This window comes from Ceratotherium simum, chromosome 7, assembly GCF_057802395.1.
Source record: "Ceratotherium simum simum isolate JZ-2026a chromosome 7, ASM5780239v1, whole genome shotgun sequence".
Taxonomy (NCBI): Eukaryota; Metazoa; Chordata; class Mammalia; order Perissodactyla; family Rhinocerotidae; genus Ceratotherium; species Ceratotherium simum.
This window is the reverse complement of record NC_141906.1, coordinates 31,430,634-31,456,621: the sequence shown is the minus strand read 5'-3', so window position 1 is coordinate 31,456,621 and position 25,988 is coordinate 31,430,634. Positions and strand designations below refer to the sequence as shown.

At 39.8% G+C, this 25,988-nt stretch overlaps 1 protein-coding gene across 1 annotated transcript; it reads right to left on the bottom strand.

Annotated features, from left to right (window-relative positions):
* Nucleotides 1–417: 417 nt before the first annotated feature.
* Nucleotides 418–25,871, bottom strand: SPCS2 (signal peptidase complex subunit 2). The gene is made up of 5 exons (XM_087433455.1): nt 25,716–25,871; nt 10,277–10,360; nt 9,104–9,263; nt 6,455–6,590; nt 418–1,188 (listed from the first exon to the last, which is right to left on the bottom strand). The coding sequence occupies exons 1-5, from the start codon at nt 25,827–25,829 to the stop codon at nt 1,002–1,004; spliced, it is 681 nt and encodes a 226-aa protein (XP_087289581.1). The 5' UTR covers nt 25,830–25,871; the 3' UTR covers nt 418–1,001.
* Nucleotides 25,872–25,988: the final 117 nt, after the last annotated feature.

The following is a 25,988-nucleotide window of genomic DNA, read 5'->3' as shown; positions in this document are numbered from 1 at the left end:
AAACTATTCAACTTTTGTGCCTCAATTCCCTCAGCTATAAAATGGGGATAATAACTACCTGCTTCTTAGGACGGTTGGCAGCATTAGCGAGTTAATACATATAAAGTACTTGGAACACTACCCAGGACAAAGTAAGTACTGAGTGCCATGACTGTTATCACTGGAAAGCTAGCAGTTCCTCACCTATAGGTTCTCAGGGGCCTCTGACCAGCAAAACAGCCTAGAACAAAAGGAACCTACAGTAGTAAGACCGTTAACACTTGCTGCTCTGTTCCTTCCATCAAGACTATGACTCCATTTTTTCACATCTTCTTTCCTTTTATTGAAAAAAATTTTAGAAAATGGCAGTTAATAAAGGACACAAACAAATCAACAGGGATATAATAGTGGAAAACATAAACAATATAAAACTAAAAATGTCATTGGCTTCTTTAATTGGTTAAGAGCACAAAATGTAACAGGCAGAAGATCTGTCAAACAAATTAAAAAGCTGTTTTTTTTTCCCAATTCTCACCAAGTCAGATATATACACACCCACAAAAATGGTGTGTGAAGGAAAGCTGTCATACACAAGAAGTTGTATCCTGAAGTAAGAGAAAGAGATGTTGAAATAGGAATTAACACAATAAAGTTAGCAACAGGTTAACAATTTTAAAAGCTGAGTCTTCAAATGCTGCATGGCACAAAGCTATACTATATTAAAGTACTGCTAGGTATGAAGCAGGAAATCTGTACGGCTTTTAGCAAAAACGTTTTTCCAGAAAAGCAAATCAAAACAACGCAATAAGCAGACCAAGGAGGCTAGAGCTAGATATCAGAGCTACAACTTCTCATATCTGAGCTAGAAAATCCTATTTATCCAGATTGGACTAAAAATTTCAAGACAAAACAGGGACATTTTGAACATTTCTTACTTTATCCATTTTAAGTTCTCTGTTTCTTTTCCCCTCACCCAGTAATTCCACATGATCCTGCAGAAAGATGGCTGCTTTTAAAATTGGCTATTTTATTTTTCTTTCTGTGGCGAGACTGTCATGGAGCCTGGATATTTCAGGCTCGTATGCATCCATGACCAGTGTCCCGCTGTGGTCAAAAAACTTAGCAATGGACTTGGTGAACTCGGCTTCCCGCTGCTGTTTTGTTCTCCCACTGATGAAGGTCAGCTTCAGAGTGTACTTGTCATCGAACCTAAGCAAAGACAATAAATCAAAAACCAAACACAAAGATTCAACCAGTAACAACAGAGCACCAAATGCTTTCAAACAACAGTGCTGAGCTGGCTACTGGTGATGTAGGGAACACACAGATCTACCCTTTCAAAAAAAAAAAAAATCCAGGGGCTCCTAACTGCCTTCAAGATACAAGTTATGATTCGTAGGCTTTGCCATGTCTTCCCTGATTTAATTACTGTGTACCTCCTCCTTTACCTTGTCTAGACTGTTAAGCCACATGGACCGTCTTCTCTCACCTCTGGATTTAGAAGCATTTTCCTAGCAGACACTTCTCTTCAATCTCATCCCACTAGTTCCCACTTGTTAATACTATACTTAGGTATAAATGCTTCTGGGGAAGTCTTCCCAAACACTCCCAAACTGGGTCAGATGTCTCTCCTTTGTCTTTCAACAATCAACTGACAACTCAAATACTGAGTGCCTATCATATGCCAGGTCTAATGATAGGTTCCCATGCCATCAATGAAATTACCTATTGAAATGATGTTTATATATTTGTGTTCTTCAACAAACTCAGGGATTCTTGAGCGCAAGGATATTGTCTAACTTGTTTTCTATTCTTAGCTTGGCACTTGGCAGGCAATCAAATTTTTATGAATAAATGAAGAACCCTTGTTTTCACAGATGTTCCCCAATTCCAGGCTGCTCAGTCCTTGTACCCTGTAATAAATCTAGCTCCAGGTTCTACGCTGATCCCAGGCCAGGGATGTCTTTTACTACATGAACTCCAGAGATTCCTTAGCTATACCTTAAGGTATCTTGAAGGCCTTTAGTATCTCCACCCATTCAAGAGGGTTTATAACATCAACCTCTGGCAGGCTGACGCTCCTCCCCTCCACCAACCTGTTTCTGCCTCCATTTACCTAGGGCATATTCAGTGGATTCTCAGGCTGGTATTGCCTTTAGAGGAAGCAGTTGCTTGAGCCTGTTTCTGCATGTTTGAAACAGGAAAACTACCACCTACTTTTCAGGATCACTGTCACGGTTAAAACAGTGCCTATCATCAACTGGTGCTCAAAAAAATCACAGCTCAATAAATTGTTGTCCAGCCAGTTACAATACTCCCAACTTGAAAAGCTAGAAGGTGAAGGTCCTTGACCTATTTTCAACACCTCAAAAATTTTTCTCAAGCTCTGACCAACTGCTGCTAACTGATAGCACAGTAATTTTTGGACTTTTGGGTCCAGTTCCATCGGCAGTTCCATAGCTTTGATGGCAGGACATGATCTGATGAGTTGTGATTTGGCACATTTTAGAAATAGTTACCCATTAATTCAACAAATATTTAATCAGCCCCAACTCTACATGCCAGGCAGTTTCAGATGCTAAGGATATACAGCAGTGAACACAACAGACAAATCTCTGCATTTTGGGGCGTTTAGTGTGTGTGAGGGAACCAACAATAAAATAAAAAATACGATGTTCTTTTAAATATGTTGGCAGGAAAGGCTTCCCTAAGCAGATGCTTGAGCACAGCCCTAAAGAAGATGAAAGAACAAGCTATCTGGAAACAGAATATTCCAGGAAGAGGAAACAGCAAACGCAAAGGCCCTGAGGCAAGAAGATGCCTGGAATGTCTGAAGAACAGAAAGGAGGCCAATGGGAACAGAATGGAGTGGGAGAGGATGAGGGTCACAGGAGATGAGGGGTGTGTTTGCATACGTGTGTGGGGTGAAGAGAAGACATAAGTGTGGACGTCTAAGCGATGCTTAGGATTTTAGTTTTTCCTCTGAGTAAGGGGGTTTTGAGCAGAGGACTGAGTTGATCTGCCTTATGTTTTACAAGGATCACTCTGCCTGCTGCACTGGAAACAGACTACGGGCAGGGAGAGCAGCTGCAGAGGTCCATTAGGACATTATTACAGTAACCTAATTGAGAAATGATGGTAGCAGTGGAGATGGTAAGTGGTCAGATTGAATACATTTAGAAGGCAGAGATGACAGGATTTACTAACAGACTATTAGAAGGACTGAGATAAAGGAGTCAAAATGATTCCAGAATTCTGGCCTGAGTAATTAGAAGGATGGAGTTGCCATTTATTGAGATGGGGAAAAGCTGGTTTGGATGAGGGAGAGCAGAGTTAGGTTTTGGACATGTTTATTTTGAGATGCTTATTAGGATCCAATGTCAAACAGAAAGCTGGGATACATCTGGAGTTCACAGCAGAGGTCTAGGATAACAATACAGATTTAGAGATCTTCATCATATAGATGTTATTTAAAGTCTTGAAAGTCTAGATAAGATTACACCTAGCAAGTGAATACAGATAGAGAAGAGGTGCTAGGAAGAAGCACTAGTGCATTTCAAATTTAGAGAAAGGGGATAATGAAGAATCACAGAGAAGACTAAGGAACAGACATTAACGTAAGAAGAAAATTAGAAGATTATGGTGCCCTAGAAGCCTAGCTAACAAAAAAAAAGTATAACAAAGAGAGAGTGATCCAGTGTCACACGCTGCTGACAGGTCAAGTACGATGAGGAAAGAGAAGCAAAGACAAGAGCAGATCCAACAGATAATCTAAGAAGAAGAAAAGAGGGGCAGAGAAATGAGAAGACTGTGCAAAGAGAATAAGAGGAAAGAACATAATTTTTTTAGTTGGGAGAAATTACAGCATGTTTGTATGCCAGAAAGAATGAGCCAGCAGAAAGGGAAACATTAAATAAATGAAAAGGACAGAATCCAGTGGACAACTGGAGAGGAGGCTTTCAACAGGAACTCAGAAAGAAGGCAGAAGATGATGAGCACTGTTAAGTAGGTAGTGATGGGAGTCTTCTGATTGCTTCTATCTTCTCAGCAACAAAAGAAGCTGAGAGTAAAGGTGGGAAGGAGGGCAGGAGGTTTGAGGACAGAGGAGAAGGGATGAAAGACCCTCTAGGACAGTGACAGAGTAGTAACTGGACTACAGAAGTGCCATGGAATCTAAGCTGGGTAAGAAGGAAGTGAAGGGAAGAGGGACCGTGAAAAGGTGGAAGGCTCAATGGATTACAGATGCCACTGGGGCCGAAGAACTGTTACGACAAGAGAACAAGAAGGAGATAAACTAGAAAAGGAAACTAGGAAGCAATGGTCAAAGAGTGGCAGGCTTAAAACTAGAGGTAATTAGTTATCAGCAACAGCAAGGTCTAGGGTACCAGGGAAGTAAGTGTTGAAGACACAGCGGAAAACAAGATAATCAGAGGAGAGGAAGTAAAACTGAGAGGCCAGAGTACTGGAGTAATCATCTACTTGGATATTCCATCACCAAGACCTGTGACAGGAGCTATGTTAGAGAGGGTGCCAATGAGTCAGGAGCTATCTTCAAGGAAAGAGAAGTGGGTCTATGCTTAACCACAATGAGAAGGAATAGAGGTGGCATATTTCCTCTCCACAGGCACCAATAATGTGGTAGCTGGTAAAAATCAGCAGGGAATGTGGAAAAATCAGAACATTCCTACACTGCTAGTGGGACTGTAAAACGGTTTTCCAAAACGGACTGTTTTGGAGTTCCTCAAGCAATTAAAAAGAATTACCATATGATCCAGCAATTCCTCTCGTAGGTACCCAAGAAACGAAAATGTATGTCCACACAAAAACTTGTACATGATGTTTACAGCAGCATTATTCAGAAAAGCCAAAAGGTGGAAACAACTCAAATGTCCATCAACTAATAAATGGACAAGCAAAATGTTGTATGTCCACACAATGGAAACTTAATCAGCATAAAAAAGAATGAAATATTGATACATGCTACACCACGGATGAACCTTGAAAACATTATGCTAAATGAAAGAAGCTAGTCACAAAAGATCACATATTATATGATTCCATTCATGTGAAATACCTAGAACAGGGAAATCTATAGAGACAGAAAGTATATTAGTGGTTATTTAAGGTTGGGGAGTTTGAGGGGATAGGGAGATAGATGATAGCCTAAAGGGTATAGGGTTTCTTCTGAGATAATGAAAATATTCTAAAATTGACTGTGGTGATGGCTGCAAATATCTGCAAATACATCAGAAACCACTGAACTGTACACTTGAAATGGGTGAACTGTATGGTATGTGAACTATATCTCAATAAAGCTGTTAAAAAAATACATAAGTCAGAATGAAAATAATGAAATCAAGATGTCACTAGGGTCTAGAATTTTGCAACTCTGCTTCAGCAGCCTGGCACAGGGTACAGATTTATGATGGCTGAGGCTAAAAGGGCAGGCAGCTAGGAGCTTGGCAAGGAGGAGGTAAGAACTCAGCTGCAACATGAGAATGAAGGTCTGCTCCTCCTCACAGGCATCTCCACAAGTTGGTAATGAGAGAAGCTGTTTGGCATGGATGCTTCATATATGTGAATAATTGTACTTATAATGTCAGTGTCTACTACATGCTAGGAACTGTACCATGTATTTTTAGGATAGCGGCTAAGAGCATGAGTTCTGGGCTCAGGCATGGACTGGAATACCTGCTAGAATCCACTTTGGGGCTGTATGACCCTGGAAGAATTAATTAAACCCTTTGGGCCTGTGTTCTAACCTATAAAAAGAGCTGTTCTAAGGTTTAAATGAGATAATGCACTTGGCACAATACTCACTGTATGGTAAATGCTCAATAGACGTGTGCTATTATTACAACTGGTATCTCATCTTCCAACAACTTACAAGTCATTTTTGACCCTACTAAAGCTCAAATAGTTTACATGATATAGCAAAAGTCACACAATCAGAAACAGAGGTGCTGGAATTTGAACCCCATTCTGGACCCTAGAAAGGCCTCAGGTGTCAGCTGCACAAAGTTATACACACTGCTGGTCAGAAACAGACTGAATTGTGCTTCTTTGAATTGCCCAGTGCATGGCTTCAGAGATTGCAATCTGTGCAATCAGGATCATAAGACATAGAAGGTAATGGGGTTCTTCAAAGATAACTGACTTCATACCTTTGGACTTTACAGTTCTGCAGTCTAATTGGCTCAGTTAACTGGCCACAAGGAAAAAGAGAATTATTCTTCACTCTTCCACCAAAGTACTTTCTCCCACAGTTTATCCTCAGAGCACTTCTGTGGTAATGCAATCCAAAAGTACAAAGCAAGGAAAAACCTTCTAGATCATTCATACCCCTTTCTTCATTTTACATGACTAGCATTATGATCTGTGTAGAATAGACATACAACAGTCTGTTGCTGATAATGATTCTATACCCAGGGAAAACCAAACATAAGGATTTAAGAATCTGTGAGGACAGTCATACCTTTTGAGACTGGAGGACAGCTGCCAAATATCATCAGGATCCATTCCTGTAGGATCTTTCCTGTGGGCCACGAGAAAAATGCTCTTCTCCTTATATGAGGTATAAATGGTCAGGATCCCCATCATCACAAAATAAGTTCAAATAAAGTTAAGGGGAAAACACATAAACATACACACACAAAAGAGAAATAAAACAAATTGGCAAGGGCTACAAAAACTTTCATAATGATAGTCCTAAAGAAAACAGTTTTGTCTCACTTTGTAAAAACACTGAAAATTAGCTATTTCATTTTCACCCTTATGTTTATGTACCAAGAGAAGCAAGGTTCACTCTGATTAATTCTCCAAAGAACACCTAAAAAGGAAGAAGGCACAAAGGTACAGGGCATAAACCAGCTCTCATCTCTTCCACGTGAAGGGTTACACGTGGAAGAAGATCCTGTTGCCTAATTTGTCAAGACTTGTGCTTCTTTCTCTGTAAAATACAAAACTAATAATTACAGTGGATTTGACCATGCTCAACTAATTTCAAGAGTCATAAAAAGAGAAGAAAAGTGACTTCAAATTAGTTTATTATAAGAACAATTACTTCCTATATACATATAGGCTTATTATTATATTCAGGTTTTGATAGTATTAACTACCATATTTCAGTACCTACTGTGTGCCAGAAACTGGCATAAGAGCTTTGTGTACATTGTGTCAGTTAAAATTTTACGAAAGAGAGAGGCAGGCAAGTATAGTGCAATGTGTATGGGCTTTGGAGTGAGGCAGTCCTAGATTTGAACTCTGGCTTTTAATCAATGTTTCCCTAACAAATCACTTCCCTCCCCAAGGCTTAATATCATCACCTCTAAAATGGCGATAATACTGACTTTTTAGAATTGTCATGAGATTTAGAGATGGTATATACATACAGATATATATTTAGTGTCTAGTATACACAAAGACATTTATAATGGTAGTCATTACTATCATATATAACTGACATGACTATAAAAATAGCAAGATCTTGTTTTATTTTAAATAAATACAACCTAATAAATGAAATTCCATTAAGGTAGTTCTCTTGGGAGGGCATATTTTGTAATTATGTTGCTGTTTTTGTTAGGACCTCTTTGGCATATTCTTTTGAACTGCGTTAATAGTGAAAAATTCATACTGGGACAATTTTATCTGATTACTAAAAGGAATCAAGGTACCAATTCTGGAGAATATGATTTGAGATCAATCTGGATAATGCCATTTTTTATCAGGACCTGCTTTATTAAATGGCTTGCTAACTGCCTCTGAGGAAAAGTCCCCAAAGTAGAGTTTTTAGAAATATTTCAGGTAGAGGCAAAATTGTTAAGAAAAGTAAACCACCTACCAAAATGCTTTGTTTTAAACAACTAGTACAGTGCCGGCACATAGCAGACACTCAATAACACCATGTGGCTATTAAGAACAAGGCAGACCTGTATATTCTAATATAGAAAGACATCCAATATATTTCTTAAGGTAAGAAAAGTGCAGTATGTATAGATTGACTTGGGGGGGAAGGAGCAGAACCACGAGAAAACTGTTACTATGAACATGTATAACTTTTGTAATAATAGTAAAATAAAAGTACTTTGTATTCAGCTTTTGAGAAATATCAAGCTGGGTAGGAACAAACACAATTCCACATTTATCATAAAAAGGAGAGGCGTGGCGCCAGCCCAGTGGCATAGCGGTAAAGTTTGTGCGCTCCACTTTGGCGGCCCAGGGTTCGCGAGTTCGGATCCCGGGCACAGACCTACACACTGCTCATCAAGCCATGCTGTGGCGGCGTCCCACATATAAAATAGAGGAAGACTGGCACAGATGTTAGCTCAGGGACAATCTTCCTCAAGCAAAAAAAGGAAGACTGGCAACAGATGTTAGCTCAGGGACAATCTTCCTCACCAAAAAATAAAAAAATAAAAAAAATAAAAAGGAGAGGGGAAAGGAAACATTTGAGAGCCAATTACCTACCACATTATAAAATCTCTCATTTAATCTTTATGATAATTCTGAGTGTGTATTACCCATATTTATAACTGAGCAGCATTCAAATAGTCTCAAAAAAGTTAAGTTCTCATTAACACAAGATCACAAAACAACTTGGATTTCACACCAAGGTTCTCTAGCTCCAGAATAGGTTCTTAACTCCACAGTTACACAAGCCACACCTAGACCTCATGCTCGTAACTCCCAGTCCAGCCCTTCAGCTTCAAGGAAACCTGATACAGATCTGAATCTCCAAAATCTGGAGGTTCCTTTCCTAATATACTGGAATGAATGGCTTGAAGCAACCTGGTCTAATGGGAAAAGTTCCGGACTAGAAATAAGCAGAGCTGGGTCTCACTCTTACTGTGTATTTTGCTAGCAGGTGCTCACACTTGGATTATAATAACCTCTACATTAATAACTAAACAGAATTAAAGACAAAATAACCATATTAAATCTAAAATATCAATGATAATTACTACACAAATTTACAGATGCCCATACCTCATAATGTTAAATTCTGACATTAGCAGGCCCCAGAATCAAAGTTCGTTTTTTTGTAGGGAACAGGGAGAAGTCTCAGTAGAGATTTTTAAAAATAACCACTAGAAAACAAACCTGAGCATAAATAAAGGATATGATATGACGCACAACGCCAAAACAGGCTTGGACTCTGGAAAGGGGTGCATATAATCCCAAATCAAAGCCACTATGGCGAAGAAACAGGAGATGGTACAGATGGTGAGGCGACCATCAATGAGACCAAAATTCTCCACATACTTGTACTTTTCCAGAAGTACCTAGTGAAAAGAACAAGGAATCAAGCTAACAGAATGCTTCTTGCTAGTACGTGCTTTTATTCTTAATTTCCACGATAAAAGTTAGATTAAGAATCACATAAACTACTAAGTAGTTCTCTCCAATCAGGACTTTACCACCCAAGCAAAAAAAGACTCAAGCTGTTTAAAATGGATCCCAGAGAAAAAGTTCATCAATTTCTCACACTTTTTTTTTCTCTTTAGGTTACACTTTATTCTGCACTACTAAGTAGGTCTCTCCAATCAGGACTTTACCACCCCAAGCAAAAAAAGCCTCAAGCTGTCTAAAATGGATCCCAGAGAAAAAGTTCATCAATTTCTCACACTTTTTTTTTTTCTCTTTAGGTTACACTTTATTCTGCACAATTTTGAGCCAAGACAGTAAGAATATATAATTACACATGGGGTAGTTTTAGCAACTTTACAGAAGATGAACTTCCTGCCACTGGTATTTACGTTCAGATGCAGAAGACATCAAAAAGAGGTATTAATGAAGGAGTCACAGTTCTAGACATTTCACCCTCAATCCATATTTGATTTTCTCTTCACCCATTTCCATGTCTTCTCCTTTTCTTGTGAGAGTTGGAGCAGCAGTCACACTTTTTTTTTTTTTTTTTTAATCCTCAACTTTTTCCCTAGGGTGAAGCTAAAATTTTCTTTTCCCTTTTTAAATGGAGAGATGACCAGTCAAGGATGAATGTCTTATATTCCCTCAATCTTCCTGGCTCTAGACTAATTAACCTCAAAAACAATAGATTACCAGCTTTCTGGAATTCAAAAATTAGAGAATTTGAGGAGGAGCTTGAGGTAGCTAACATTTATATTTTAACACATGTTCCCCTACATATACTGTGAGGATTTTAGAACTGCTTTCTGGCTCAATTCTTAACACTGAAAACTAAAGTCATTCCACAAGTCACAGAAGAAAAAGATCCTGCAGAATATGAGCTATCAGCTGTACACATGCTAACAGACCACCCTCCACAAGAAAGTACCTTTTTGGCAGAATCATCCAAAGAATTTTTTACAGCTGATCCATCCCATTTGTCAATTTTCACAGGCTTATCATCAATCTTCCACTGTAAAACAAAAAGAACAAGTAGAAGAGTTGCACATCAAGAGACATGGCATCTTACTGAAAGCAAAATGAACTTCCTTAAGAGCATCCTCAAGCACAGGCAACAGTTACTCTCTGTCTTCTGACGTTGGACAGCTAAAAAATAAAACACTTAAAAATGAAGTTGAAGGGGCCGGCCCGGTGGCGTAGCAGTTAAGGGCACGCGCTCTGTTTCGGCAGTCTGAGGGTTCGCAGGTTCAGATCCCGGACGCGCACCGACGTACCGCTTATCAAGCCATGCTCTGGTGGCGTCCCACATAAAGCAGAGGAAGATGGGCACGGATGTTAGCCCAGGGCCAATCTTCCTCGGCAAAAAAGAGGAGGATTGGCATCGGATGTTAGCTGAGGGCTGATCTTCCTCACACAAAAAAAATAAAATAAAATAAATAAATAAAAATAAAAATGAAGTTGAAAAAGACTAAGTCACTAGAATCAGGTGGTACTCATATATGTTGCCAGTCTGCACGCTGAGAAGTCAAAATCTACAAGCTCAAAACCAGAACACTGTCATGGGCTGCAGACTAGTGCGAACTCACATAACCCATCCTCGTTTTACCCCAATGTGGGTAAAGAACAGAACTCCACTTGTTCATCCTTTCATTGTGTGACCACAAAACTCATAAAATATACATCCATGAACTCTCAGACACTAACAAAATGAGAAAGGTCTCCTTTAATACATCTTTGTCAGCTAATAACTTTTGCATATTACCAGTATGTCTTAACTACAGAAAAGCAGCAAATCCAGTGCAGTCTGCTGGAAAGAACATTTTGCAGTAAAAACCAAGTCCTACTACCAATGAGTTATGCGACTTGGGAAAAACCCTGCTTCAATTTCCCTCATCTACAGAGGTTTAAAAGGTTACCAAATACTGTGCTAGTCACAGGGAAGTGATTCTCTTACACACTGTTGGTAGAAGTTCAAAATGATACAACATCCACAGAAGACAATTTAGCACCTTGGCTTCAACTTCCCACTTCTGGAGATTTTTCCATATCTGCATACACATGAAATAATATACAAGGCTACTTACTGCAGTAGCATTTATAAAAGTAAAAAGTAACTCAAGTGCTCATCAATAGGGGACCGGTTAAACAAGCTATGGTAAACCCATATATCCTGAGAAGGTAGAGAGGCATGTGGGTGGGAAGGAGACTTCTCAATGTATGCCTTTTTAACTTTTAACCATGTGAATGTATTATATAGTAAAAAAATTTTCTCAAATGCAAGTGATTATGTGAATATAGCTTAATGGAACAGGCTGCTACAAATAATCTGAAAAACCTGCCTTTTAAAGATCATAATAATGCTCAACTCTTAATTTTTTAGATCAAGTGAACGAATAGTGTATTCCATAAAAATTACAAAGTAGCAGGCAATTCAAAACTCATGTGGCCTTAGAATAGATTTTATCTAAGAACAGAGAAGAGAACTTCATAGTTATCTTTCTGATTGAACACAAGTTCAGAGATACTGCATACATGTATGGAATAAACATCTGTAAAAAGTAAGTGATAAGATTTTAAAGGAATGTAGAAATATAATTCATCCAACTTGATTTTTTTTTTGGACTGTGATTCTATATACTATTGCACAAAAAAGAAAAACTGTTCTGTGAAATTTGCTGGAAGAAAAAACATAAACTAAAAGCCATATATCAAGTGATTAAAAGTTAATCAAGGTTTTCTCCCTTTGGTGTCTCATAAAAACAAGAATTTTCTTCGAGACAATTACTCCTGGCAGCATGTTGTAATATTGATTCTCACAGCCTGCCAGCCTACAAATCAAACATGACACTTAATTTTAAAAATACAAATTGAGCCAGGAAAAAATTAACAGGCTTTCTAGCTAAATAGCTCATTTACATTTAGTTAAATAAATCTCATTTTGATAACACTAAGGAAAAGAAAGAACTTGTACAGCCAGAATCTACAACAGAATTTAAATTATTTGTGAAACAAAGTCATTAAAAACATTTTGAGTCACTCCAAAAAGAAAAGTCACATTCTCACAGAAACTCAGCCACGCATCACTACCTGCAGTCCATCACAGAAAAGAAACTTGCCTCTACAATTCAGAGGATCATTTCTCGGCAATTTTGGGCGACAAAATGCAGCAGAAGCCATTACAGCATGAATTAGTGTTGAAAGAGCTTCAGCTCTAACACTGTGGCACCTAGCAGCAATCTTCAGTAAGTAGAGCATGAACATTTCCAATGAATTACATGAATTACAAGAAAGTTTATAATCTGACTTATGAAGAGATGGGAGCATCATACATTTTGTGTATATGAAAAACTTTAGCTTATTTCAAAGTAAATAGCATCTCTGCTATAGTACAGACACACATCTGGAAAAAGGGCAGGAGGGTGAACATTAGGTGCTTATTTTACTGATTTATTTTCCATCATTCTCAATAACTCCTCATCAACTAAAATGTATGCTACTTTTCATGTTCTCTCTACTGCTATTCAGGGTATTTTAGAAACTACCTTTTTTTTCTCACTCCTGTCTTCCTCAACTCTTAGTGCAAATTGCTTTCCTTTTAGTAATAAAAAATAATAAAAAGGCAAAGGCTAGTTTCTTTCATGTGGGACTTCACAGGATAAATTACAAAGAAAGACTCTCTGCAGAAAACAGTTAACTTAACGTAGGCCTGAGACTGTCATCCTTAGAAAGGCCTGCTTAAAAGGATGGCCCTTGGCTGGCATCTTGGAAGTTGGGTGGTAAACAGTTTCCTAGACTGATACAAAACTTTCCCTAAGTGATAAGAGTGGCTCATTGTGCCTAAACTGTTTGTATAAACAATGTGGTTTATGCCAAACACTTGTTTTCCTTTTAGGAGTAGGAAATTTTGGCATGGGCTAGGCAGAGGGTGCCTACTTAATCAGCCCCCAATAAAAAACTTGGCAGAGTTTCTAATGAGCTTCCCTGGCAGACAACACTTCACACACATTATCACATCATATTGTTGCTGGAGGAATTAAGCACATCCTGTGGGATTCCACTGGGAGAGGACTCTTGGAATCTTGCACTTGGTTTCCTCTGGACTTCATCCTACGCACGTTTTCCCTTTGCTCATTTTGCTTTGTATCCTTTGGCTGTAATAAATCTTACCCATGAGTATGACTACATGCTGAGTCCTGTGCCCTTCTAGTGCATCACTGAATGGAGCAGTCTTGGCGAGCCCTGATACAGACAGTACTACCAATTAAGATATACCAGATGCTGTAACTTCACACACAATTCTTCTTCCCCTCATTCCCTCCTGCATGTTATAGATACATGTATGTTGGGCACAATCAACAATCACAAGGATTGACTGACTTAGTTATTATTTGTACCAAGGTCATATATGCACATAGTTTAAAGAGTAAGAGTTCTGTAAGTTGTTAAAAACAGCAGTCCCTGCTTCTCCATAAGACCCTGGTTACTGTCATTTCCCACTCCCCAGAGAGAGGCTCTACTTTCATCTCCTTTGGCTGATTTTTTTGGTATTCACCTCTATATCTCTAAAAAAATGTTTAAATTGTTATTTCTTAATTTTTCAGTTTCTGGCATTAAATCTATAAACGTCTCACCATGAAAGATGGGATTTAGCTGTTTCACTCCCTGCCACACTCACGTTTGCTTTTCCTGCTCCTCCCCCATCACCTTTTTAATAGAGCCATAACAGATCAACACTGATCTGGTCTCATATAATACACTAATTTTGGCGAGATCATCATTCCGAGTTTACATTATGACTGTAAATGCTATTCACAGATGAGTCATGGAGTATACTTGAACTACTTTTTCTTTCCCACATAGCTTCTTGTTTTCCTTGGAGCTACTGTTGTTTTCATTGTTGCTTTTAGTCGTACAATGTATTTATCACCAATTTATTCTCAAATCCACCCCCAACTGTTTAAATCTCCTCTCAATATGTGCAAACATACTCTGCATTTTATGAATTTCTTCTTCTTGGAGCCTTTTGATCTGCTTCAATCTAGGTGGACTGCTTTCTAGGGCTGCTGTAGAGCTGTCATCCTGGAATCTCCCTTACTATGTATCTAGGGGTTCCCTTAACCGCCTCTTGGGCTGACTCCCTTTTCTTAGACACCATGTCTTACTCTTTTCTTGGTTTACTATTCTTGATTTGGTAAACACATCCTCTAGTGGCTTCCTTGAAAAATGGCACAGGGGAAAACAATTTTGAGACTTCATACATCTGAGTATCTTTTTATTCTACCCTCACACTTAAATAAGAGAAATAATTTCTCTTTAAAAATGTCAAGGTTTTATTCCATTGTCTCAACAGTGTGTGTGACCACTGAGATTTCTGAAGCCCTTCTGATTCCTGATCCTTCACATATGTTTTTTCCCTCTGGAAAAACTTACAGGAAGTTCTTTATGTTGCCAGTGTCTAAAATTTCAAGATGATGGCCCTTATGGAGATCAATTTTCATTCACTGTTAAACTGCTAGTAACACCGCTAGACCCATTTCAATCTGGAAATCAATGTCCTTCAGATTAGAAAACCAGAGTTCAGAGATATTAAGCGTCACATAGCCAGCAAATGATGGCGACAAAATTTCTTTAGGGCTAACTTACAAATACATGGCTCACCATAAAACCGTCCCTTCTTCAGTGATAGAAACATATTTTTACTTGCCTTAATCTCTGAACTCAACCCCAAGGTAGACTCTGTTTGTGGCCTTATTCTCAAAGATGTACTATATACTTCAAACCAGAACCTGACTGGATTTAGACTGAACACAAACAGATGTAGGCAAATGCATTTTTTTCCTCACACAATAAGGTGGGCCCTTATTATGCAAAGGAGTATAATATAGTGGTTAAAAGATAAAGCTTTGGAGTCAGACTCCTTGTGTTTTAATTCTCACTTTTCCATTTGATAGATGGATGATATTGAGGAAATAATTGAACCTCTCTACAACCTTTGCTCAACTGTAAAATGAAGATGATAAAAATATCTATTTCACAGAATAGTATAAGGATTAAATATTGTAACTATAAAACACAGCACAGTGCCTGATAGACAGCAAGTACTTATTAAAAATTAGCTATTGTTGTTGCTATTAATTATGTGAAACTATATCATATACTACATCATGGTTAGCTGGGTGTAGGTACTATCTCCCTCACTAGGTAACAGGGACTGCACAATTTTGCATTCTTAGAGTCAGGGACATGATAATAGTATCAGTAGCTACTTACTGAAAAACAAGAAGTCTGAACTCTTTTAAAGATAAAAGAGAAGGAAAAGATTTCTAAAATATTAACTTGCAGTTAAAGTCCAGCAAATGTACACATGGCTAAAATTATCTCACTTGCTCTTGTCCACAGAATTTAAGAGACAGAGGGAAGGCAAAAGGTAATAACCACAGCTACCACTTACTGAGCGCATAATATGCGACGTATTGTGCTAAGCCTTTTATATACACATCTATATACACACATTTAATCCTTAAAATAACCCTATTATGAACAATTACCATCTGCTATGGACTAATGTTTGTGTCCCCCACAAAATTCCTATGTCGAAATCCTGACCCCCAATGTGACAGTATTAGGAAGAGGGGACTTTGGGAGGTAATTAGATCCTGAGGGTAGAGCCTTCATGAAAAGTCTCTTATAAAAAGACACACGAGAGCTTACTTCCACTCTCTCTGTGCTCCACCACGTCAGGATGTGAGAAGAAGGCTGTCTGCAACCAATAAGAGGGCCCTCACCAGAACCCGACCATGCTGGCACCCTGATCTTGGACTTTCCAGCCTTCAGAACTGTGAGAAATAAATTTCAGTTGTTTAAGCTACCTGGTCTATGGTATTTTTGTTACAGCAGCCCAAATTGACTAAGGGCTCAATCTCACGATTTCAAACCCTTTCACTATTCCACACTGCTTCCCACAAAATATAAGAAAGCCATTATCAGACATCAAAAACAAAAGAAAAGGACACAAACAGACCCCTGAAGTGACAGCCATACAAAATATCTTGATTCCTATCTAATAAGCTCTAGTTAGTAACATAAAATTTAAAAAAAAATCTAAAAAAAGATTATAATCTTGCATATGCCAACAAAACCAGCAGGATATAAAATATTTTGATTTTTCCATTTTCCTCTATTTAAAACCAACCACAATTTGACTGAAAATATAGCTCAAAAAGTCCTATTTTAAAGAAATCACTTCCCTGCCACTACCAACAGAAGAGATAAGACACTTTATCAAACCAGCATACCTATACCAGGCCTGGACGGCTAACCAGCTCACAGAAAGTATGCATTTGATGGTTTCAACAGAACATTATAAAGACTCATTTCAGTTATGATTCTCTGCTATAAATTTGAATAATAAAAAGTTCTACAAAGACATTTCACTGCAGGTATGGGATCAAGAACTCTACTTTCAAAGGACTTAGGAAGGATATTAAACACAATCCAGGTCTGAAGAATACGTAAACAATGAACAATGTAGAAAGGCATTTTCTGACTTAACTGATTTGGCGATTACAGACTTCTCCTGTTCCCCATGCATCTCTGGCTTTACTGGGGTAGGATGTCAAAAAAGGACAAAATCCTTGGTCATTAGGGCACGTCCAGCAAAACAAAATTGTCTTGAGTATGAAATAACAGCACGAACACTTCCATTTTCTTATTTTTTAATAACAGTGAAAACGGAAGTAAGTTATGCAGTGATAAAGACCTTGCTGCATTGCTTCATCAAGTTCCTTAGCTTGACAACTGGACAGTAAGACTCAAAGGACTCGTCAGCTCACACTGAAGAGATGAAGGAGACCAGAGGTGAGTCGTGCCAATGGAAGGACACTGCTCTGATTCAGAGAGAACTGAGCATGGCTGTAAGAAAAACTAATAAATTTTTTCTCTCCCTTCTTTGGTCTCTCCCAGTTTAGAAAGTGGATATAGGCTGCAAAGAGGAAAATGAGCAGGAGATGAGTCGCATTACAGAGGGAGGGTATCCTAGATAGCCTTGTTTACTAGGCTAAGGGACTTTGACTCCATTCTGAGACAAGCAATGGAGAGTATTTTAAGCACGGGAACAACACAATCAAATTTATGTTTTTTTTAAAAAAGTCATTGTAGTGGCAACCGGCAGACGGTCTGGAAGGGAATAACACTGGTGATAAATACATCAGATGGGCCTGATTTAGATGGAGGGACTGAATTAGAGCAGCAGCAAGGGGATGAAAGGGGAATATTTACGAGTAGAATGGCAGGACTTACTGACAAACTAGTTAAAAAGAACATGAGAGAGAAGACAGATACGACCACTCTACTAGAATTCGGGCTTGGATAACTGCTTGAGCTGTCATTCAGTTTCCCAGAGAAAGAACACAGGAGGAAAGAGGAGATACACCCATTTGTATATGCTGAGTTTGAGATGTTTAAGCTCTATAGTTATACTGATTTCAGAATTTTCTAAACCAAAATAAGGAGATTATGAAAACTGACGTAGACACAGAAGCTGAGATTACTATTTGAGTTGAAATATGCACCCTTGCCTCCCATATGCACACATTTAGCAAAAGATCAGAAAGCATAGAGTTAAAAATAAGAAAAAAAAATGTTCAATTTCGGGAGAATATGATGCCTATCTTGAGAATGCACACTGTCACCTAATTTAGATCCCAATTCATAAATACCATGATATCTCAAAGAAAGAGATTATAGCTCTTGGCAACATACTTAATCTTCAATTTCAATCTATTTTTCATAAAAATGGCCAAGAAATACTGCAAAGAAAATTACTTGCTTAATAGTGGCTTATTATCGGCTGCATTTATCACTGGAGTTAAGTTGGAAGTTAGAAATTACCACATGTTAATTATGAGCATGCACATCAGTGGCAACACCAGAGAAACTGGAGGTAAGTACACTGGCTCTGGCTATTTCAGTCTAATATATCTATTAGATACCTAAGTGAAGACGGCAAGTAGGGGCCGGCCCCGTGGCTTGGTGGTTGGGTGAGCGCGCTCCACTGCTGGCGACCCGGGTTCGGATCCCGGGCTCGCACCGACGCGCTGCTTCTCCGGCCATGCTGAGGCCGCGTCCCACATACAGCAACTAGAAGGACGTGCAGCTGTGACACACAACTATCTACTGGGACTTTGGGGGGAAAAGTAAATAAATAAAATCTTTAAAAAAAAAAAAAAAAGACGGCAAGTAGGCAGTTGGACATATAAATCTGGGGCTCAGAGGAGAGGTCCAGGTTGGAAATACAAATGTATAAGTCATCAACTTATAGATGGTATTTAAGCCATGACACTGGGTATCTCCTTGGGATGAGTGTAGATAGAGGAGAGGTCCAGGGGCTTGCCAATATTTACAGGTCAGGAAGAAGACGAAAAACAATAATAACAATAAAGAGAGAGAAACCAGGGAAGGAGGAAGAAAACTAGGGGCGAGTGGTATTCTAGAAGCACATAAAGAAAATATTTCAAGAAAGAAGCGATCAATGAGTCAAACACTAATGGAGGGTCAAGTAATATGAAAAACTACTATTGAGATTTGACAAGATGGAGATCAGAACAGAGAAATGGTACAGGCCAACAGCTATAAAACGGACCTGGGCAGATGGAGGTTATTAACATCTGTGATACCACTGTGTTACATAATGGTGAATAAGTAGTTAAAATAACAATAATAATTTGAAGCTTTAAAGGTCTCTCCATAAACACTGTCAAGACAAAAAGAATGAGTTTTTAAAATTGAGATATAATTCACATACCATAAAACTCACCATTTTAAAATGTACAATTCAGTAGTTTCTATTATATTCACAAGGTTGTGCAACTATCACCACTATCTACTTTCATAACATTTTCATCATCCCAAAAAGACACCTATACCCATAAGCAGTCAATCCCCATTCCCTACCTCACTCTCCAGCTCCCGCAACCACTAGTCTACTTTCGGTCTGCATGGATTTGCCTGTTCTGGACATTTCATATAAACAGAATCATATAATATGTGGCCTTTGGTGACTGGCTTCTCTCACTTAGCATAATGTTTTCAAGGTTCAGCCATGTTGTAACGTGTCAGTACTTCATTCCTTTTTATGGCCAAATAATATTCCATTGCATCGTTATACCATATTTTTTTATCCATTCATCTGTCAATGTATACTTGGGTTGCTTCCATCTTTTGGCTGTTGTGAATAATGCTGCTGTGACCATTTGTATACAAGTTTTTGTGTAGACATACATTTTCAATTCTCTTGGGTTTATACCTATAAGTGGAATATGCTGAGTCATATGGTAACTCTCTGTTTAACTTTCTGAGGAACTGATAAAACTGTTTTCCAAAGTGGTTGCATCTTTTTATATTCCCACCAGCAATGTAGGAGGGTTCCAATTTCTCCACATCCTCACCATTTCTCCACATCCTCACCAACACTTGTTATTTCTCTTTCTTTCTTTATTCATTATAGCCATTCTAGTGGGTACGAAGTGATATCTCGTGGTTTTGATTTGCATTTCTCTAATGACTAATGATGTTGAGCATCTTTTCATGTGCTTATTACCCATCTGTATGTCCTCTATAGAGAAACATTTATCCACATCTTTTATTCTTTTTTAAATTGGGTTATTTGTCTTTTTATTCTTTTTTTTTTTATAATTTTTATTTATTTATTTTTTCCCCCCAAAGCCCCAGTAGATAGTTGTATGTCATAGCTGCACACCTTTCTAGTTGCTGTATGTGGGACGCGGCCTCAGCATGGCTGGAGAAGCGGTGCGTCGGTGGCACCCGGGATCCGAATCCGGGCCGCCAGCAGCGGAGCGCACACACTTAACCGCTAAGCCACGGGGCTGGCCCTGTCTTTTTATTCTTGAGTTGTAAGATTCTTTATATAGTCTAGATACCAGACCCTTATCAGATATATGATTTGCAAATATTTTCTCTCATTCTGTGGATTGTCTTTTCACTTTCTTGATAGTGTCCTTTGACAAAAAAAGTGATTAATTTTGATGAAGTCAAAAACGAGTTTTGAGATGCTACTAAAGTTTAGTTTGCAAAACAATGTTAAAAAAGCCAGTATCTTGTTTCTTGAAACACAAACATACACAATTATTACAACGCCATAAAACTGTTCATCCTCTGTCAGAGCTGGGTCAGGGTACAGGCACACCACCCAGAAGTCTGGTAAGTTAAGATATCATCAAGGAGAGTAAAGAAGGACATGATCTCAGGACACATGGTTGACGGGTGACAAAGCCAAGGCTTGAGCCTAGGTTTTCCAACCTCAAAAGAGGGTCTTTCCACTACCACATTAGCTAGCACATAGCCTGCTTCAGGATGAAACGCAACATACCAAGCAAGGAAAGAGCACTGGATTAAGAACTAGGGAAACCAGTTTCTAGAATTGCTAGTAACTCACTGTGTGGTCTTGGGCAAGTTGCTTCATCTTCCCCTCTCAACTGTGTCCATGTCTATAAAATGAGGAGGCTAGAACAGATGAGCCTTAAGCTGTCTTCATTACAAACACTTTAGAGAAACCACTACTGATTAAGCAGAATAGTTAAAAACCAAACAAAAAAACAAGCAAAAAAAAAAAAATACCTTCAAGCGTCAGAACCAGAAGAGGTTTAAAAAGTCATCTAAGACACTAGTTCTCAACCTGGAAGTAACTCTTAAAATGTAGAGGGAATAAATATATAAACAGCTATGTGTGAAAACATGCAGATGTCCAGGCCACACCTTCAGAGAATCTGATTCAGGTCTGAGATGAGGTCTAGAAATCTGTATTTTAAACTGAAACCCCAAGGAAGTCTGATGTGGACAGTCTTCATATCATGTTATAAAAAATATTTATTTAAGGAAGCTGAAGCCTTGAGTAACCAGTTAGCAGTAGCTATACACATTTTGTTGAGTGCTTACTATGTGCCAGACACCACCTTTTAAGTTAAATACTATTGTTATCCCCACTTTATGGATAAGAAAACTGAGATACAAAGAGATTTATTAACTTGCCCAAGAACATACACCTGGTAAGAGGCAGAGCCATGATTCAAAGCCAGACAGATAGCCCGGCTCCAGAGCCTGTGTTCTCAACTACTAAGATATACAACCTGGGGCCGGCCCCATGGCTTAGCGGTTGGGTGTGCGCGCTGCGCTACTGGCGGCCTGGGTTCGGATCCCAGCGCGCACCGAGGCACCACTTCTCCGGCCATGCTGAGGCCGTGTCCCACACACAGCAACTAGAAGGATGTGCAACTATCACATACAACTATCTACTGGGGCTTTGGGGAAAAAAAGGAGGAGGATTGGCAATAGATGTCAGCTCAGAGCCGGTCTTTCTCAGCAAAAAGAGGAGGATTGGCACGGATGTTAGCTCAGGGCTGATCTTCCTCACAAAAAAAAAAGATATAAAACCTGTGCTTTAGGATCAGGCTGGCAGTCCAGCCAGGAGACAGAAATCCAGGTATGAGGTTAAAAGGGTCTGGATATAGCTCTAGAAAGCATGGTTTAATACTACATTTTAATAGCTAAAACAATTTTAAGAGCCAAAACAAATCCAGCCAGGAGACAGAAATCCAGGTACGAGGTTAAAAAGATTTGGAGGGGCCAGCCCGGTGGTGCAAGCGGTTAAGTGTGCACGCTCCACTGCAGCCGCCTGGGGTTCCCCAGTTCCGAACCCCCAGGCGCGCACTGACACACCACTTGTCAAGCCATGCTGTGGCGGTGTCCCATATAAAGTGGAGCAAGATGGGCACAGATGTTAGCCCAGGCCAGTCTTCCTCAGCAAAAAGAGGAGGATTGGCAGATGTTAGCTCAGGGCCAATCTTCCTCACAAAAAAAAAAAAAAAGATTTGGATAAAGCTTCTGGAAAGTATGGTTTAATACCATATCAATTTTGATAGCCAAAATAAATTAAGCAAGTAATTTTTCTTTATAGCCTGCTATGTAGAACAAAATGCCTTTGATGTATTTTGGGCAAAATAACCTACTGCAGTAATCTAAGTTATTCTGTGATGGAGGCTGGAAAATTATACTTGTAAACCTATTTTTTTTTTATAATTTTATTTCTTTATTTATTTTTCCCCCAAAGCCCCAGTAGATGGTTGTATGTCATAGTTGCACATCCTTCTAGTTGCTGTATGTGGGACGCAGCCTCAGCACGGCCGGAGAAGCCGTGCGTCGGTGCGCGCCCGGGATCCGAACCCAGGCCGCCAGCAGCGGAGCGCGCGCACTTAACCGCTAAGCCACGGGGCCGGCCCTGCAAACCTATTAAGATCAGAAAACTAGAAGTGCTTTGTTCTTAAAAGTCAGTTTCATAGGAGCAGAAATTCACATCTGCTTAGGGAAAGCTAGAAGCACATTTGCATTTCTTTATTACATTTATTTATGGCAAGTGAAACTACAGCTGCAGGAAATAAAATAAAAACCTTTCAAAAAATAAAAAAAAATCAAATTAAAGAGATTGTAAGGTAACAGCCTCTCATTCCTACAGAGCAAAAGCTTCTCTCTTCATTCAGATCCTGCTCCACTGAGAACAATATTTTTTCCCATGCTCTCCTCCACAGTACCCTGTTTTCAGACAATTAGAGGCCCCATCCTCTAGGCAGTTCCTGAAGACTGAGGTGGCAGATTTGAAGTCTTTTCTCTGCTAAATTCCACACTGCAAGTACTTATTCTGGGTTGATCACTATAGAGAACTCTAAGAACCTCTCATGGGGAACTGGACAAATACAAGTTGGTAGAACAATACAAGGCAGTATGTCATATTAAGAGACAGCTGAATTCCCATGTGCAACAAACGCTAGAGAATTCAGAGGCGGAACAACTCAATGTAAGGCTGAAATGAAGTTTTCTAAGAAAAAGCACCTAAATAGCTCTTGATTTATTTTCTCTCCTCTGTCCCTCACTTCTTTGTTAATTCTGCCAAGTGCTCCTTCGTGAGGCACTTTCATCTATTTCTGCTACTCAGGTTGAGGTTCTCATCACCTTATCATTCTATTTTTATAGCCCTTTACAAAGAACATTTACCAATATTATACAATTTAATGTTTACAACAAGCATCCACATGGTTTACATAAGGAAATTTAGGTTCAATAACATCCTGTAACTTATCCAAGGCCATATAGCTTTTAACATGCTGCACCAGAACTCAAACTAAAGAGTTTATACTAAACTCTATGCTACTATGGTATATACTATAAGGCCTTATTAGAAAGCTTCTAATTTCTACCAATCCAAACTATCAGAATAATTTTTCTAAAATCGCTTTATATAGTCTCAAAACCTTCAACGGCTTTCTAGTCCTATTTCAGGCAATCCATGCCCTCCTCAATCTGATTATACCTGCTTGTCACTACAGGTCTCTCAGAGAACCATCCAGTCAACTCACTACCTGAGAAACAGCAGGCACCATCTGTGTACCTTTGCTCAAGGACATTCTTGTCTGGTAAGTCTTTCCTCTCTCTCTCCCAAAATAAGGTCCCAGCTCCACTCTCAGACAGGAGGTCTTCCCCTGGGGCCCTCACCCCCTTATCAACTATATCTCAGGGATCATTCTTGATCTCATTTGAACTTCTGTACAAAGTACACATTTGAATACACCAAATACTTTTATGTTTAATATTTTGGGTACCCCACGTCCTATACTCAGCTATATTGAGTACTTTCTGACAGTAGGATTCTTAATTTTTCCCTCCGCCATCACACATTCGTATTAGACACTATAAGTTACAGAGATCATTCACGCATATCATCTCACTTGATTCTCCCAAAAACCACAATATTTCAGATGAAGAAAGGGAAGCTTAGTGAGGTTAACTGACTTGCCAGTCTTCATACAGTGTGAAAGCAGCAGAGCTACTTCAAAGCCCAGATCTTACAATCCCCAAATCCAGGTTCTTTCATTAACACAACACCATATACTTTTCAGTAAGTATATGGCCTTAGCAGAATGCCCATGCTTAATGTTTGCTGCTGCTGATCCAAGCAGACGCAAGAGCAGTCAATGGGATAAGATGAGCACAGCCTGCAGGGTGCTCACCCAACAGGAAGGCAGGATTTATGTATGAGAATGACCATTAATTCCCAATAGTCTCACATTTCTTCGAGCAATTTATCATCCCAACCACCAGAACATGTTTCCGTCTCTTAAGAAGGGTTAAGAATGTGAGAACTACGTATTTCAAAACCAACGTCACCCAAAAAGAAAGCAAAAAGATCTAGATCTGAACCCCTCAATATGATCACATATTAATTCTTAAGCACCTACCATGTGTTAGATACAGGGAAGTCTAAAAGCTGTTTTCAACGGAAGTAAAAACTTCTATTTACTATATTCAAGACTCCATGCTTAACATTTCTCATCAAACTAGCCCAAGGCCCTACAGTGAGAGAACTACAAGGGACCTTAGCATACATTAAGGCTAAGTCTCTCATTTTACAGATGAGGAAACAGACATAAGGAGAACAAGCATATTTCAAGGTCACAGCTAATTACAGGCAGAACCAGTACTAGGACTCAGATCTCCATGCAACTGTTTCTTCCAAGATGCTATGCAAAGGGCAAGAAGCGCCAACCCAGGAGCAGAGTTTTCCTTTGGGCCCTTGTTGATAGAAATGCAGTTAAAGAACGGGCGGAGTGGCTAAGAGGCAAGGGTGAGCAGACAAGCTCATGAACCCGATTCACTAGTGCACTTGGTGGCAGGCAGAGGGGGAAAAAGACGGGGGGAGGGTGAAGAAGCCGAGAGGAAAAGAGAGAAATCTTAAAGGCTTCCTGTCAGTCCGGCAGGGGAAGTCAATGCTCAAATAAGTTCACTATTTTGGGTATCGTGATAAAATGCCTAGGAACTTCAGCAAGCAAAAGGCCAAAGACCACTTTGGAACCTGCAGCAGCATGCAAGTGTGGTGGTCGTGGTGGGGAGTTTGGGGACTACTGACTTCGAGCAGTAGTCCCTGCTGCTTTCATTCCTTCGGGCTTCAGTTTTCTCCGTCGGTGAAATGGACACATTCAACAGTGGCCCCAGCACCACCGAGGAAAAGCGAAAGCTGCACTGAAATGTGGGAACAATCGAACTATCCTAAGAAGCTATGGTGACCGGCGTTAAGGACCAGGAACACCTCCGAGAAGGAAAGAAGATCTAAAAAGGAGAGAGCCTGGGTTTGAGGTGTGGAGAGAGCAGGCTACAAGCGCCGTAGGGTTCCCATGGTGGGCCAGACGAGGACTCCCCCACGACATGCCGCAGAAGAAAACGAGGGCGGGGATGGGAAGGTGGGTGGGCTCGCCGCCTCCTGGGCCTCCCCAGGCCTAGACTGTCCCCAAAAACCGGCTCCTCACCTTATCCAACAACCCGCTGCGGCTACTGCCTGTCCCGCAGCTGGGGCCACCGCCAGCCCCACTACTGCCTCCGCCACCTCCAGTTCTCCCGCCCTGTGCAGCCGCCGCCGCCATCTTGTCTGCCTCTGCGTCTCCCCCCTCCTACTTGTCCGAACCCGATTGGCTGAAGCTGACGGCGTGAAGCGCCGCGCGGAGTCCATCGGGATCCGTAGTTCGAGGTTGGCTGACGCGACGTTGCCTGCGGAAGTGGCCGCGGGGCTTGCCGGGACTTGT

Bases quoted from the DNA above. Each gene is read 5' to 3' on its own strand.
- SPCS2 (XM_087433455.1), bottom strand. From the start codon at position 25,829: ATGGCGGCGGCGGCTGCACAGGGCGGGAGAACTGGAGGTGGCGGAGGC. The intron at 10,361-25,715 runs GTGAGGAGCCGG...TTTGTTTTACAG, and splicing joins GCAGCGGGTTGTTGGATAAG to TGGAAGATTGATGATAAGCC. The intron at 1,189-6,454 runs GTATGACTGTCC...GTCTTTGCTTAG, and splicing joins CTGTCCTCCAGTCTCAAAAG to GTTCGATGACAAGTACACTC.